The sequence below is a fragment of the Chanodichthys erythropterus genome, unplaced genomic scaffold (genome assembly GCF_024489055.1).
Source record: "Chanodichthys erythropterus isolate Z2021 unplaced genomic scaffold, ASM2448905v1 ctg000260_np12, whole genome shotgun sequence".
Taxonomy (NCBI): domain Eukaryota; kingdom Metazoa; phylum Chordata; class Actinopteri; order Cypriniformes; family Xenocyprididae; genus Chanodichthys; species Chanodichthys erythropterus.
The window spans coordinates 146,869-162,500 of NW_027125656.1; the positions used below are offsets into that span (position 1 = coordinate 146,869).

A 15,632-nucleotide genomic window follows, 5' to 3' on the forward strand; every position below is an offset into this window, starting at 1 on the left:
TGATGTCTAATAGTTATCCATGTATTGTTGTGCAGGTTAACATAAATGCATTGATTATGTTATTAATGTAGCCAGATGACCTTCCTATTGGAGGTGATTCACAAAAGAACAGATTTTTTTTTTTACTTCTGCAGTGTAATTTTATCATTTAAAATAATATTTTTAAAATCTTGCCTGGATGAATCTTGTATAACTGCAATTAAGTTGAAATTTGTTAAATTATTTTTGATGAGTTTAGGTAATGGAAGTATGCTGTCATGACTTAGTGATCATAACATTTTTTTATAGTCTATTTCTTTTTGTAATTTTTTATAATTAAATATAAATATATAAAATATGTATAATATATGCTGTATAATGTATTCATATAATATATAATAATAGAAAATACGATTAAACTATTAGACCTTTTGTTAAAGTAAAAACAATGAGATTCTTCACATAACCAACTGGTTAAACAAAATTTGCGGTGAACATCAGTGACTTCTTGTTGATTACAGCCAATCATTTTAACATCCGTCAGTTTGTAAAAACAAAGGTAAAATGTCTGTGCAGTAATACACTTACAGTGCAAGTCTAATGTGATCAGAAATTAGTAAAGGAACTCCATTTCCAGTCAGAATTCACATTTAGTCTACAAATCTATACAATGTATGTGATCTTGAATTTTTCAGACTTTTCAGATTTTTCTTACAACAGCAAATGTGAAAAGCTACTAGATGAGCAGACTCAGATCTCAGAGTCATTTAAACTGGATAATTAAAGCAATCACTCAAGCTTAGCCTGCTGAACAAGGATATGGAGCAGAAAACTGTTCAGTCGGAGGTAGCGAGACCTGTTTGATGAAAAAAGGAATGTGCCATAACTGAGTTCAGCGAAGTGCAAGAAAACAGAAATGTGTCATCAAGTTTCTGTTAACGAGTGTACTTCCACATGCAGAATTAAGAGAAATAACTACTGAAACTGAGGCATTTCACATTCATTTTAGTGGTGTTTGGGAAGACAAATCAAATGTGAAAATCAAATTAAATTAAATGTGCTATTAGTGAAGTGATCAGACTTTTCACCTGCTATACAATAAAACGGCCGAAGGAAAATGCAGACATTTCGTTGCGTTGCTAAGATGGATGTTGGGTGGTGCTACTCGCTGTCCAAATCAAATGAGCACACTTCCCAATCTCAATAATATTAAATCTTAAATCAAATCCCTTAAAAAAGTAACAGCACACCTCTTCTCAAAAAGCCACATGATTATAGGTGTCATTCATGTCCAGCACAAACAAGCCGTTTAAATCTCTAACTTCACGTATGAACAACAGTAGTAGTGACACCTTAAACATCCCTAATCGCTAATTAAAGATTATGGCTGCGTCTCAGTTACTGTTCTAGTATGTAATCTGGACACACTACATCTGGACATTGACCTACGACTCCTCTCCCATGGCCTCTTGGGATACTACAGTGTCACCCGTGTACTTTTTGTCTAATGTTTTCTGAATTTGTACATATATTACTTGACTCACATACTGTTTTTCACCCACTATGCAGTATTTGTATGCAGTCATATATACCCTGCACAACAAAATCAGACTTACTTTATCACCACATAACTTCACCTTTCCACAAACAAATAATAAATGAGCTTCTATCTGCTCAGCAGCCCTTGCAGAGATAACCATAATACTCAAGGGAACAGTACGCTGCCTTGTAATCAGACAGAAAAAGCCTTTGATAAGATTGCGTTCCACTGCAAACCTTTTTTCCTTCAAAAACTCCCAGAGTCCAGAAGTACAATTTCCCTCCTACGCATCCACTGTTAAAACATGTTCAAACATTTTAAAAATGCTATAACTATGTAAAACATGCTACCTTTGATCGATAGACAAAACATTCAGGCCCAAAAAAATGCACTGTATCGATAAAGCGCTCATCAAAACAAGCAAACGAGTGCAATGACAATAAAGAGATGCATCTATGGACCAAAGAGGCATCTTAAAATATGCGAATAATAACAAACATATGCATTTTTCAGCATGTCTGTTTTAACTTGAGGATTTCAGACAAACAATTTTCTAGTTTCTTCAGCGCCTCAAACTGAATATTCATAAGCGGTATAATTTATTCATATTTAATGTAAGTTCAGTGGCCAACACACAGTGGTTTCAGTGGTTAACACCAGAACCTGAACAGCAGGGTGACTGATGGCCAAAATCACACTGATATACTTGATAAAAAATACAAATTAATAATGACTAGTAAGATGAATACAAAACTAACCCTTTTGATAAATGGAGAACTGGCTGATGCGGTAATCTCAAAATAAAGTCAAGCATTAGATGAAACACTGGTCTGTCACTGAGCCTGACTGGCTCTTCATCTAGATTTCACCCTCGTGAACCGCTGGATCTCACACAGTTGTTATCGTATGGCTTCAGAAGACTTGGATGTAGTGTAAGAGTTGCATGGAGAACATTTATGGCACATTTCACTTCTTTTAGAGCTTTAAAGCCTCTGGTAACAAAATGTCATTGTATAGAAATTATATATATATATATATATATATTTATTTATTTATTTTTACATATAAAATATTTTGTGTTCCACCGAAGGAAGAAAGTCATACATGTATAGTCATACAATCTATTCCTTTAAACTTGTGAAAGTGCAGGTTTGAGCAGCTCAACGAGCTTTCTGAAGTGTACAAATCTGGATAAGGTTACACAAGGAAATCTAAAATAACCGTCTAAGTTTGAGAAACATGAACATGCTGCAAACAAACGAATCCTGAAGGTTCCAGATAACATCTCACCGTCCAACATAAGACAGAGCCTTAAAGAGTTAATTCACCCAAAAATGAAATTTCTGTCATTAATTACTCGCCCTCATGTCGTTCCACACCCGTAAGACCTTCATTCATCTTCAGAACACAAATTAACATGTTTTTGAGGAAATCCGAGAGGTTTATGACTCAATGTCCATAATCAACACTTTCAAGGTCCAGAAAGGAACTAAAGACATCGTTAAAACAGTCATGTGACTGCAGTGGATCAACCGTAATGTTATGAAGAGACGAGAATACTTTATGTGCACAAAAACAAAACAAAAATAATGACTTTATTCAACAATCTCTTCTCTTCTGTGTCATTTTCATACGTTGTTTACGTCCAGCGCTTCCGGCACAAAAAGAACCACTGCAGTCACATGACCGTTTTAACGATGTCTTTAGTTCCTTTCTGGACCTTGAAAGTGTTGATTATAGATACTGAGTCATAAACCTCTCGGATTTCATCAAACATATCTTAATTTGTGTTCTGAAGATGAATGAAGGTCGTACGGGTGAGTAATTAATGACAGAAATTTCATTTTTGGGTGAACTAACCCTTTAACAGGGGAGAACCCTTTAACATCTTGAGCTGTTGAACCTAAAGGTCACATGGATGAAACAGCATTCTAAGACAAGCGGAACCAAACTATGGTGAAACACACACCACAACCTTAACCTTACAGATGATGGAGGGAGAGCAATGCTGAAAAACACCAGAGCGTCAGTCTCTGATCTAAAGTCTAAAAGACACGAGCTCACACAAGATGCCAATGATCCAGAACTCAAGATTAAATATTTAAGAGATAAGGATTATGGGGGGAACTAAACCCCTTTTTTAACCATTTCATTTGACCTCAATACTGTCTTTTCACTTATTCTACAGTTATGGACATTATTAAACTATTGTTGATTTAATTACAGTTTTGTCCCAAAATTTCAGGGACTCTCACAAACTACAAATATCTGAAACATTTTCAAAACTGTTTAATCAAATACCTCAAATTGAGTCTTTTGTCACTGCATGTGACGAGCTCGTGGATGAGGACAATCTCACAGAGCAACGAGCAGGTGTTCGGTAACGGATGTGGTGGCGTTTGTTGTTATTTAGTGTTTTGGGACAAAGAAGAAACTCGTCAGCACCTCTTGATTTAGGAAAGCAAGTTACACTTCCCAAAGAAATGCACACAGCTCTAGTGATTTGGTGGACTTAAACATTTTAACTGGTTTTGCTGCAGATCAACAGTTTACATTAAGTTTCAAGCTACTATGGAAAACGTCATTTCCATTCAGCCGCGCTCCACCCATGATACCATCACATTTCACTTCATTCTGAGAACTTTCCTGGAAAAGCTGAGAGCTGGAAAACAAGATAGAAACCAAAGAGAAGGAAAGAAACCAAATACACTGTAAAGGCCGCAACTACCACACATTTGAGCGGTCAACAAACTTTGTGCTGATTTAGCAAATGGCTTTGTAGGACTCTCAGTAGACTTACCTGCATTGTAAAAGTGATCAAGAACTGCAGTTTCACCAAAGTCCAGCTTCCCAAAGGGAACAACATCTAGTTTACACCCCACAACGTCGCAGGCGTCCTTCAGACACTGCAGAGCCATGTTCTCCGGGCTCAGATGTTGGCTCGTCTCAGAGTTCCTCACGTAGGCCACCGTTACGGCTCGGTTCTTACATTTACCCGTGGTCAACAAGGTGTCGGAGGGCAAACTGATGACCCCAGGGTTGGCACTCTTACAGATGGAGGGGTCCTGCCAGAGCGTCCCGGCACCAGAACTGGATTCTGCGTTACCTCCCATCATGTCTAGGGGTTGGCAGAGAGAAGGTACAGAAAGAGAAATGGCCTCCAGATCTGAATTCATTTTTCATCAGTTTGTTGAGTGTGTCCAACCCCAACAATACAGAGCTCAGCCAGCACACTTCATAGCTGGCATTCCTGGTGGCTACAGTGGCATCAAACTAACAAACACCAGTGGCCTGACGTCATCAGCACCGACAACCTGCAATAAAGACGATTATCGTTTCATTTTAGATGAAAATCTAAAAATCCGCTTAGCAGCACACAGGTCTGGAGAAGAGAAGAGAGACCAAGGACTGCTCGTGGACGCGCACGTCACGACTCGAAGACACGATATCCCACTCCTGGAGATTCATCGAGTGACATGAGAATCATTTATCGGAGCGCATGAATTGTAGTTTGCGAAGTAAAGCAGTTGTGTCGATCGCTGAAGTCCCGCGAGACATCAAGCTCCAGGTTTGCTCGGGTTAGGCTCCTGTCATCGCGTTTATGTCATACTGGAGTTGTGAAATCGCGTTTGTCTGCTGGACCCTGCCCTATTTCTATTATTATCTTCAGCACAACTCACACTCAGGGGTGGAGAAACACTCTGGACTTGCAGGAAGCGAATTCACGAATCCTACTATGGAAAAGGCTTAGCTAATGAATATTAAACACGTAACGTGACGCTCTCCCACCTGGGCCTGTCAACACACACACTTGCGTCACACACTATCCATCCTAGCCTTGAAACAGTAACTGGTGCTCCTTGGAGACATCATCAGTAATATGTTGAAAAGAGCATACCCAAAGTCCCCGGATACTATACTATTTCCGGTAGATTCGAAGCGTGGGTCCGCGTGCACGCTCTATGGCAAGCCGTTTTGACTTTTATTCATTCTCAGGATATACATTCTTGATAACAACAATTCAGTTTTCACTAGTTAAAATGATAATTGTTGATATCAAGAATTTATTTCTTACTATTTGAAATGCCAGTTTCACATATCAGGAATACAATTCTTACTAGTAAAAAAAACATTTTTTATATAATTAATTACTTTTTTTGCTAGCGTGCGTAACAATGTTAATTTTTCATATCAATCATTTGATTGTCACTAGTGACAGTGTCAGTTTCTAATGCCATGAATGTGATTGTTACTAGTAAGAAAGCCATTTTAGATATCTGAAATTATATTGATATCAGAAATACATTTTCAGATAGCAAATATTGACTAGCAAATTTTTACTAGTAGCAGTTTTCAACTAGTGCCAATTGAATTCTTAATATCAAAAAAGTTTCATTTTTTACTAGTAACAATGTAATTATTGATATCAAAAATTATGATTTTTACTAGTAAGAATTGAATATATGCACGGTTACTTCCTGGTTGTCGTTAAGCCAGCTCAAGCATTTCCGGTGAACTGTTAGCTGCTCATTCTCTACTCGCTGTACATCAACACAAAACCCTCAATGGTTGACTTTTTAATGATCTATTCATATTTTTATGCAGTTATCACATTTACCTAGTTTGCCAATAAACCAGTTTTATTGATTGCAATAAAGACGAAGCTAATGGGACCGTTTAAAAACGCTGTCTGTAATTAGACACACACACACATTATTTTCCAGCACTTAAAATTATATTTTTAATGTGATGACCACAAACATTACTTGTTCATTCTTCTGAGATTGTCCCCATTGTAAAACCGAACGTTTAAAAATGTGGGAAATTCAACATTTAATAGAAAACACTTATTTAAAAATAAAAAAGACAGTAATTACCACTTTAACCAGCAGGTGGCGGCAAAGTAGCATTTATTTGCGCATATATCAGCCATTTCCTCTAATCGTTTTTCACTTTGTTTTTGACTAAATATTAAACATTATAAAATAACTAGGTTTAAAAATACATTTTGTCAATGTGAAGTATGAAATACTCAAAAAATCTCATGAAAAACTAACTTTTCTTGTGAATGAATGACACAGAAAGCAATCATGCGCTCTCCTTATAATCACAGCATCTGTCAGTCAGAGCAGCGCAAGATCAATGATTTCAGCACACTTGTAAAAACACACATTTTATTCAATTAATCTAACTAAAGTGCACAATAAATATTTAGTTTTTGAAGCTTTTTTTCCATAAAAGTGTGAAAACTGATGGTCGAATTGAATTTAGCTGAGGAGGAACACTGAGGAATTTTTTATTTATTTTTTATGCTGTCTTATGTTTGAATAACTAAATTAATGCTGTGCCTGACTATTTAAGTGACTATATTCTGATTATAAACTAAGTATTACACTACTGATGCTCAACACACCAGCACGTGACTCCCACCGGAAGTTTTTGAGCTGGCTTATATTAATGCGGAAGTTCTAAAGAACGCTCCGTGCATATAGTCCATTGTATGTCTGATATGTGAAAGTTGAATTTCAACTAGTCAGTTCTTGATATCAACAAGTGAATTTGAATGGCAGCCATGGTGACATTTCATAGTGAAAATACAATTACAGATATCAAGAATTCTCGTTTTTACTAGTGGAAATGTAATTCTAGATATCAAAAATTAGCATTTTAAAGGAGCTGTATGTAAGAAATCTATTTCAATTAATCATAAAATGGCCCTGATGTGTCACTAGACATTAAGAAATCATGTTCATTTCAAATACTTATATCACTAACAAAAGTAGTCCGGCCAGGATATTGTCAATTAAAAAGTGGACTTGCAGCCCTCAACTGATGTTGATGTTGTAATTTTGTGTTTTGGCCTGACGCGCCTCCCTTCACCTATCTACCAATCACGAAGTCAGTAGTGTTTCGGGATCCGTGTTGCCAGCTTTGCTGTAACCTACAGTGTTCCCAACTTAGCAATTTTGTTGCTAGATTTAGCAACTTTTCAGACAACACTAGCAACTTTTTTTCCAAAAAGCACCTAGCAACAAATTTAGCAATTTTTAACATTTATTTGGCAACTTTTAGCAACTTTTGGAAAGTGACTCTAATCAAAACAGCACACAAGCTAGCTAAATAGACGAGCGGTTGATTCATAATTCCTTAAGATCGGAAGACAAAAAGACATCAAGACAACAAAGGCACAAAAAGGCACGATAATTTAGCCGTAGCATATTAACTACCACAGGGCTTTAATTGTTCAGTTCATGTGTAGTTTCAGTGGTTAAAAGGAAAATAGCCTACATAAAATGTAATTGTTCAAAAGTGTTTAACTGTACAATATCAATGTTGTATTTAAAAATAAAAATAAATCTGGTCAAAAAAGTGTTGTTTGTATTCATTTTAAAAATGCTGTGTGTGTGTATTTATTTTACAAACAAATCTAAATTAGCATTTCAAATAATATCTATGAAGTTTTGCGTTGCGATTACGTAATGACGTCATGGCGCAATTACGTCACAATGTCATTTAGCAACTTTTAGCAACAAAACGATCTGCCTTTAGCAACTTCCCTGAAAATTAGTTGGCAACACTGGTAACCTACCCTAACTCCAGTCGGATAAAAATGTCTAATGTTGCTAATTTTCTCCTGGACAGGTAAGATTCATCTATGCTTGGCTAACTTGATGTCAATGGACATTTCACATATTCATGACAGTCGAACAAAGTTATGCATGTCTGTGCAAAATAACATAACGTTAGCTCTCATGGACGTATGCTCTGTCATTATGCTGAGACGCTGAGGAAAACAACATTAGCACGCCCATTATGGCAATTTGAAACGTAATTGACGTAGCCTAATGTTACCTCAGTAAAAACGATTCGTCATTTGTTCTTCACGTATATCGTGGACTAAGTTACACATATGCTGCAAGTTGACCTGTATGACCATTGCTAATGTAATTTAATTACTCTAACAATATTTTCTGATGGAACTGAAAACAACCCTGTGATAGCCACATAGCCATCTATAAGATTCTGGGAACGTGACGTCAGCAACGCATTGCATTCTGGGACTTTAGGTCACATACAGTACACTAGAGACTAGGAAATAATGGAGGAAGATGTTAAAATTTATATTATACAGTTAAAAACATATTAGAATGGTGAACGCTGGCTGTGTTATTAACTATCTGCATATACTGACCAGCGTGGAAAACGGATGTGAAATGGAGCGCCATTTTGTCCCATTTTCGGGACATTATAAAAAGCTTAAGGTGGCGTAATGTAAGTACGTTAAGTTAAACATCATACTAATAGCCCAGAATTTGAACGCAACGCGTTTAATTTCACGTTAACGTTCTCCACCCATAGAAACTATGTACAGCAAAGCAGATGAGCCCAGAATATGAACAGAACCCGTCTTATTACACGTTAAGTCACTGTCCATTAAGTGTTTTCTTTATGAGAGCAAAATGCTTGTGTTAAATGTTTTGCGTTCATATTCTGGGCTCATCTGCTATAATGTCCCTAATTTTCTGCCTTCCAGCGACACAATGGTGAAAGTGAAACTCAATGAAAACAAACTTGACCAAAATGTGGCTTTGTCATTTGTATTTATTACAGATTCCTAACTTCTGATCTGTTTGAATATGTGTGCTCACGCCATTAATAATGTACGAAAACACGTTTAGAATGTTATTTGTGAAATAGCTCATCTGTGTTCATAAAGCAGCACATCTTTGATTCATTGTTAAGCTTCTCTCGGTAAGAAATCATGTATTTATTCCATTTAGGTCCAGTAAAACTTACTTGGTGTAGAGACTCCACAATATAACTCATTTCAGAGCTGCATTACCGAGGATCATGCTGTTATGTTATCCCTTAATGCTTTAACATGAAGAAATTAGGGCGATATGATGATATATCGACTTCCTTGGGCACTGGTGCTTCTCAATATCCCTCCTCGTCTCCTCGCTCCTCCGTCCTCCATCCTATGACCCGGAAAACAATCGAGCTCAGCCATCTTGAAGGACATCTCAATTCTCTAATCGCACCGCGAGGAGGCAAGGAACGAGGAGTGAGGAGGCTTTCCTGAGGAGTCATGAGCGAGGATACACAGGTGCATCCTTTGCGGAAGTCTTTCTCATCGAGTAAACTGACTCGAAGTGGGTGATGGCAATCGTACTAAGGAGCTCTAGGCAGACTGTCATGCCGAAGGAGCTCTGTCCTGTTTGTGGAATTTGCATTGACTGTCACTCTGCTCGCGGGGCAGATCATGGGATGATCCTGTGTTCGAAAAAGCACCGGCGAGCAACGTGAGGTTTCTGTAGTGTAGTGGTCATCACGTTCGCCTAACACGCGAAAGGTCCTCGGTTCGAAACCGAGCAGAAACAACGCTTGGCTTTTGACAGAAAATATAAACTGTTTGCGACACCAGTAGGATTTACCTCATCTTCCTTTTACCCCTTTTAAGAAGTATGCACCAGAAGCTTTCTGTCTGCTTCCAAAAGACAGGTTTCCGTAGTGTAGTGGTTATCACGTTCGCCTCACACGCGAAAGGTCCCCAGTTCGAAACTGGGCGGAAACAGTGAGTCGCTTTTGCCAAAATTTCCTGAGGGGATTTCTTTTGAGCAGATCTGCACTCTTGCTGCGCAATTTGCGGTGTAAACTCTTCAAAAGAGAACGAAAATAAAACAAACGACCAGTGAGGTCTCCTGTAATGGCAAAACAGTTGGTTTGCTACTAAAAGTAGCAGCCCTTTGCCGGTTTAAGAGCACTGCTCAGTCTGTCGTTTCAGTCGTTGTCGACAAGCGTGCGCTAAAAACGATCGGAATGCGTTGGCCCTCAGGTTTCCGTAGTGTAGTGGTTATCACGTTCGCTTTACACGCGAAAGGTCCCCAGTTCGAAACTGGGCGGAAACAAGTGGAGGTTTTTGAAATATACATTCTAAAATGGCTCTCCAGTAAGAGAATGTCCACGCTACAGAGTCCTTACTTTTGAGCTGGGTGATGGCAATCGTACTAAGGAGCTCTAGGCAGACTGTCATGCCGAAGGAGCTCTGTCCTGTTTGTGGAATTTGCATTGACTGTCACTCTGCTCGCGGGGCAGATCATGGGACGATCCTGTGTTCGAAAAAGCACCGGCGAGCAATGTGAGGTTTCTGTAGTGTAGTGGTCATCACGTTCGCCTAACACGTGAAAGGTCCTCGGTTCGAAACCGAGCAGAAACAGCGCTTGGCTTTCGACAGAAAATATGCACTGTTTGCGACGCTAGGAGGATTTAGCACTTTTTTAAGTCTTCTCTCGGTAACCGCACGTGACAGGTTTCTGTAGTGTAGTGGTTATCACGTTCGCCTCATACGCGAAAGGTCCCCAGTTCGAAACTGGGTGGAAACAAACGGAGGTTTTTTAAGACACATGCTGAAATGGCTCTCCAGTAAGAGGATGTCCACGCTCCAAAGACCTTACTTTTTAGCTGGCTGAAGGCAATCGTAAAAAGGAGCTCTATGCAGACTGTCATTCTGAATGTGCGCTCTCCTGTTGTTTGTGGAATTTACACAGACGGTCTCTCTCTCCCTCTCTCTCGCTCTGCTTGCGGGGCAGATCATGGGACGATCCTGTCTTTGAAAAAGCACCCGAGGGCCGTTGTGAGGTTTCTGTAGTGTAGTGGTCATCACGTTCGCCTAACACGCGAAAGGTCCTCGGTTCGAAACCGAGCAGAAACAGCGCTTGGCTTTTGACAGAAAATATGCACTGTTTGCGACGCTAGGAGGATTTAGCACTCTTTTAAGTCTTCTCTCGGTGGCCGCACCTGACAGGTTTCCGTAGTGTAGTGGTTATCACGTTCGCCTCACACGTGAAAGGTCCCCAGTTCGAAACTGGGCGGAAACAGTGAGTCGCTTTTGCCAAAATTTCCTGAGGGGATTTCTTTTGAGCAGATCGGCACTCTTGCTGCGCAATTTGCGGTGTAAACTCTTCAAAAGAGAACGAAAATAAAACAAACGACCAGTGAGGTCTCCTGTAATGGCAAAACAGTTGGTTTGCTACTAAAAGTAGCAGCCCTTTGCCGGTTTAAGAGCACTGCTCAGTCTGTCGTTTCAGTCGTTGTCGACAAGCGTGCGCTAAAAACGATCGGAATGCATTCGCCCTCAGGTTTCCGTAGTGTAGTGGTTATCACGTTCGCTTTACACGCGAAAGGTCCCCATTTCGAAACTGGGCGGAAACAAGTGGAGGTTTTTGAAATATACATTCTAAAATGGCTCTCCAGTAAGAGGATGTCCACGCTACAGAGTCCTTACTTTTGAGCTGGGTGATGGCAATCGTACTAAGGAACTCTAGGCAGACTGTCATGCCGAAGGAGCTCTGTCCTGTTTGAGGAATTTGCATTGACTGTCACTCTGCTCGCGGGGCAGATCATGGGACGATCCTGTGTTCGAAAAAGCACCGGCGAGCAATGTGAGGTATCTGTAGTGTAGTGGTCATCACGTTCGCCTAACACGCGAAAGGTCCTCGGTTCGAAACCGAGCAGAAACAGCGCTTGGCTCTTGACAGAAAATATGCACTGTTTGTGACGCTAGGAGGATTTAGCACTCTTTTAAGTCTTCTCTCGGTGGCAGCACGCGACAGGTTTCCGTAGTGTAGTGGTTATCACGTTCGCCTCACACGCGAAAGGTCCCCAGTTCGAAACTGGGCGGAAACAAACTGAGGTTTTTTAAGACACATGCTGAAATGGCTCTCCAGTAAGAGGATGTCCACGCTCCAAAGACCTTACTTTTGAGCTGGGTGATGGCAATCGTACTAAGGAGCTCTAGGCAGACTGTCATGCCGAAGGAGCTCTGTCCTGTTTGTGGAATTTGCATTGACTGTCACTCTGCTCGCGGGGCAGATCATGGGATGATCCTGTGTTCGAAAAAGCACTGGCGAGCGATGTGAGGTTTCTGTAGTGTAGTGGTCATCACGTTCGCCTAACACGCGAAAGGTCCTCGGTTCGAAACCGAGCAGAAACAGCGCTTGGCTTTTGACAGAAAATATGCACTGTTTGCGACGCTAGGAGGATTTAGCACTCTTTTAAGTCTTCTCTCGGTAACCGCACGTGACAGGTTTCCGTAGTGTAGTGGTTATCACGTTCGCCTCACACGCGAAAGGTCCCCAGTTCGAAACTGGGTGGAAACAAACGGAGGTTTTTTAAGACACATGCTGAAATGGCTCTCCAGTAAGAGGATGTCCATGCTCCAAAGACCTTACCTTTTAGCTGGCTGAAGGCAATCGTAAAAAGGAGCTCTATGCAGACTGTCATTCTGAATGTGCGCTCTCCTGTTGTTTGTGGAATTTACACAGACGGTCTCTCTCTCCCTCTCTCTCGCTCTGCTTGCGGGGCAGATCATGGGACGATCCTGTCTTTGAAAAAGCACCCGAGGGCCGTTGTGAGGTTTCTGTAGTGTAGTGGTCATCACGTTCGCCTAACACGCGAAAGGTCCTCGGTTCGAAACCGAGCAGAAACAACGCTTGGCTTTTGACAGAAAATATAAACTGTTTGCGACACCAGTAGGATTTACCTCATCTTCCTTTTACCCCTTTTAAGAAGTATGCACCAGAAGCTTTCTGTCTGCTTCCAAAAGACAGGTTTCCGTAGTGTAGTGGTTATCACGTTCGCCTCACACGCGAAAGGTCCCCAGTTCGAAACTGGGCGGAAACAAACGAAGGTTTTTTAAGACACATGCTGAAATGGCTCTCCAGTAAGAGGATGTCCATGCTCCAAAGACCTTACCTTTTAGCTGGCTGAAGGCAATCGTAAAAAGGAGCTCTATGCAGACTGTCATTCTGAATGTGCGCTCTCCTGTTGTTTGTGGAATTTACACAGACGGTCTCTCTCTCCCTCTCTCTCGCTCTGCTTGCGGGGCAGATCATGGCACGATCCTGTCTTTGAAAAAGCACCCGAGGGCTGTTGTGAGGTTTCTGTAGTGTAGTGGTCATCACGTTCGCCTAACACGCGAAAGGTCCTCGGTTCGAAACCGAGCAGAAACAGCGCTTGGCTTTTGACAGAAAATATGCACTGTTTGCGACGCTAGGAGGATTTAGCACTCTTTTAAGTCTTCTCTCGGTGGCCGCACCTGACAGGTTTCCGTAGTGTAGTGGTTATCACGTTCGCCTCACACGCGAAAGGTCCCCAGTTCGAAACTGGGCGGAAACAGTGAGTCGCTTTTGCCAAAATTTCCTGAGGGGATTTCTTTTGAGCAGATCGGCACTCTTGCTGCGCAATTTGCGGTGTAAACTCTTCAAAAGAGAACGAAAATAAAACAAACGACCAGTGAGGTCTCCTGTAATGGCAAAACAGTTGGTTTGCTACTAAAAGTAGCAGCCCTTTGCCGGTTTAAGAGCACTGCTCAGTCTGTCGTTTCAGTCGTTGTCGACAAGCGTGCGCTAAAAACGATCGGAATGCATTCGCCCTCAGGTTTCCGTAGTGTAGTGGTTATCACGTTCGCTTTACACGCGAAAGGTCCCCAGTTCGAAACTGGGCGGAAACAAGTGGAGGTTTTTGAAATATACATTCTAAAATGGCTCTCCAGTAAGAGGATGTCCACGCTACAGAGTCCTTACTTTTGAGCTGGGTGATGGCAATCGTACTAAGGAGCTCTAGGCAGACTGTCATGCCGAAGGAGCTCTGTCCTGTTTGTGGAATTTGCATTGACTGTCACTCTGCTCACGGGGCAGATCATGGGACGATGCTGTGTTCGAAAAAGCACCGGCGAGCAATGTGAGGTTTCTGTAGTGTAGTGGTCATCACGTTCGCCTAACACGCGAAAGGTCCTCGGTTCGAAACCGAGCAGAAACAGCGCTTGGCTTTCGACAGAAAATATGCACTGTTTGCGACGCTAGGAGGATTTAGCACTCTTTTAAGTCTTCTCTCGGTGGTCGCACGTGACAGGTTTCTGTAGTGTAATGGTCATCGCGTTCGCCTAACACGCGAAAGGTCCTCGGTTCAAAACCGAGCAGAAACAGCGCTTGGCTTTTGACAGAAAATATGCACTGTTTGCGACGCTAGGAGGATTTAGCACTCTTTTAAGTCTTCTCTCGGTGGCAGCACGCGACAGGTTTCCGTAGTGTAGTGGTTATCACGTTCGCCTCACACGCGAAAGGTCCCCAGTTCGAAACTGGGCGGAAACAAACGAAGGTTTTTTAAGACACATGCTGAAATGGCTCTCCAGTAAGAGGATGTCCATGCTCCAAAGACCTTACCTTTTAGCTGGCTGAAGGCAATCGTAAAAAGGAGCTCTATGCAGACTGTCATTCTGAATGTGCGCTCTCCTGTTGTTTGTGGAATTTACACAGACGGTCTCTCTCTCCCTCTCTCTCGCTCTGCTTGCGGGGCAGATCATGGGACGATCCTGTCTTTGAAAAAGCACCCGAGGGCTGTTGTGAGGTTTCTGTAGTGTAGTGGTCATCACGTTCGCCTAACACGCGAAAGGTCCTCGGTTCGAAACCGAGCAGAAACAGCGCTTGGCTTTTGACAGAAAATATGCACTGTTTGCGACGCTAGGAGGATTTAGCACTCTTTTAAGTCTTCTCTCGGTGGCCGCACCTGACAGGTTTCCGTAGTGTAGTGGTTATCACGTTCGCCTCACACGCGAAAGGTCCCCAGTTCGAAACTGGGCGGAAACAGTGAGTCGCTTTTGCCAAAATTTCCTGAGGGGATTTCTTTTGAGCAGATCGGCACTCTTGCTGCGCAATTTGCGGTGTAAACTCTTCAAAAGAGAACGAAAATAAAACAAACGACCAGTGAGGTCTCCTGTAATGGCAAAACAGTTGGTTTGCTACTAAAAGTAGCAGCCCTTTGCCGGTTTAAGAGCACTGCTCAGTCTGTCGTTTCAGTCGTTGTCGACAAGCGTGCGCTAAAAACGATCGGAATGCATTCGCCCTCAGGTTTCCGTAGTGTAGTGGTTATCACGTTCGCTTTACACGCGAAAGGTCCCCAGTTCGAAACTGGGCGGAAACAAGTGGAGGTTTTTGAAATATACATTCTAAAATGGCTCTCCAGTAAGAGGATGTCCACGCTACAGAGTCCTTACTTTTGAGCTGGGTGATGGCAATCGTACTAAGGAGCTCTAGGCAGACTGTCATGCCGAAGG

At 41.5% G+C, this 15,632-nt stretch overlaps 1 protein-coding gene and 17 non-coding genes across 18 annotated transcripts in view; 17 read left to right on the forward strand and 1 right to left on the reverse strand.

Moving 5' to 3' along the window:
* The window catches only part of LOC137015706 (mitogen-activated protein kinase kinase kinase 5-like), a 37,125-nt gene extending 31,717 nt beyond the window's left edge, over positions 1-5,408 (reverse strand). The window contains exon 1 of the mRNA XM_067380719.1: positions 4,320-5,408. Within this exon, the coding sequence (XP_067236820.1) occupies positions 4,320-4,695 (376 nt within the window). The 5' untranslated portion in view covers positions 4,696-5,408. The remainder of the gene's footprint in view (positions 1-4,319) is intronic.
* Positions 5,409-9,827: 4,419 nt separating this feature from the next.
* On the forward strand, positions 9,828-9,900 carry trnav-aac (transfer RNA valine (anticodon AAC)). The gene has a single exon. It is a non-coding gene; the product is annotated as a tRNA-Val (tRNA).
* A 121-nt stretch (positions 9,901-10,021) lies between these two features.
* On the forward strand, positions 10,022-10,094 carry trnav-cac (transfer RNA valine (anticodon CAC)). The gene has a single exon. It is a non-coding gene; the product is annotated as a tRNA-Val (tRNA).
* Positions 10,095-10,355: 261 nt separating this feature from the next.
* trnav-uac (transfer RNA valine (anticodon UAC)) lies at positions 10,356-10,428 on the forward strand. The gene has a single exon. It is a non-coding gene; the product is annotated as a tRNA-Val (tRNA).
* Positions 10,429-11,158: 730 nt separating this feature from the next.
* trnav-aac (transfer RNA valine (anticodon AAC)) lies at positions 11,159-11,231 on the forward strand. Its single transcript has one exon. It is a non-coding gene; the product is annotated as a tRNA-Val (tRNA).
* Positions 11,232-11,658: 427 nt separating this feature from the next.
* Positions 11,659-11,731, forward strand: trnav-uac (transfer RNA valine (anticodon UAC)). Its single transcript has one exon. It is a non-coding gene; the product is annotated as a tRNA-Val (tRNA).
* A 401-nt stretch (positions 11,732-12,132) lies between these two features.
* trnav-cac (transfer RNA valine (anticodon CAC)) lies at positions 12,133-12,205 on the forward strand. Its single transcript has one exon. It is a non-coding gene; the product is annotated as a tRNA-Val (tRNA).
* Positions 12,206-12,439: 234 nt separating this feature from the next.
* Positions 12,440-12,512, forward strand: trnav-aac (transfer RNA valine (anticodon AAC)). The gene has a single exon. It is a non-coding gene; the product is annotated as a tRNA-Val (tRNA).
* A 422-nt stretch (positions 12,513-12,934) lies between these two features.
* Positions 12,935-13,007, forward strand: trnav-aac (transfer RNA valine (anticodon AAC)). Its single transcript has one exon. It is a non-coding gene; the product is annotated as a tRNA-Val (tRNA).
* A 121-nt stretch (positions 13,008-13,128) lies between these two features.
* Positions 13,129-13,201, forward strand: trnav-cac (transfer RNA valine (anticodon CAC)). The gene has a single exon. It is a non-coding gene; the product is annotated as a tRNA-Val (tRNA).
* A 256-nt stretch (positions 13,202-13,457) lies between these two features.
* Positions 13,458-13,530, forward strand: trnav-aac (transfer RNA valine (anticodon AAC)). The gene has a single exon. It is a non-coding gene; the product is annotated as a tRNA-Val (tRNA).
* Positions 13,531-13,623: 93 nt separating this feature from the next.
* trnav-cac (transfer RNA valine (anticodon CAC)) lies at positions 13,624-13,696 on the forward strand. The gene has a single exon. It is a non-coding gene; the product is annotated as a tRNA-Val (tRNA).
* Positions 13,697-13,957: 261 nt separating this feature from the next.
* On the forward strand, positions 13,958-14,030 carry trnav-uac (transfer RNA valine (anticodon UAC)). Its single transcript has one exon. It is a non-coding gene; the product is annotated as a tRNA-Val (tRNA).
* A 235-nt stretch (positions 14,031-14,265) lies between these two features.
* On the forward strand, positions 14,266-14,338 carry trnav-aac (transfer RNA valine (anticodon AAC)). The gene has a single exon. It is a non-coding gene; the product is annotated as a tRNA-Val (tRNA).
* A 259-nt stretch (positions 14,339-14,597) lies between these two features.
* Positions 14,598-14,670, forward strand: trnav-cac (transfer RNA valine (anticodon CAC)). The gene has a single exon. It is a non-coding gene; the product is annotated as a tRNA-Val (tRNA).
* A 256-nt stretch (positions 14,671-14,926) lies between these two features.
* trnav-aac (transfer RNA valine (anticodon AAC)) lies at positions 14,927-14,999 on the forward strand. The gene has a single exon. It is a non-coding gene; the product is annotated as a tRNA-Val (tRNA).
* A 93-nt stretch (positions 15,000-15,092) lies between these two features.
* On the forward strand, positions 15,093-15,165 carry trnav-cac (transfer RNA valine (anticodon CAC)). Its single transcript has one exon. It is a non-coding gene; the product is annotated as a tRNA-Val (tRNA).
* A 261-nt stretch (positions 15,166-15,426) lies between these two features.
* Positions 15,427-15,499, forward strand: trnav-uac (transfer RNA valine (anticodon UAC)). The gene has a single exon. It is a non-coding gene; the product is annotated as a tRNA-Val (tRNA).
* The last annotated feature ends 133 nt before the right edge of the window (positions 15,500-15,632 follow it).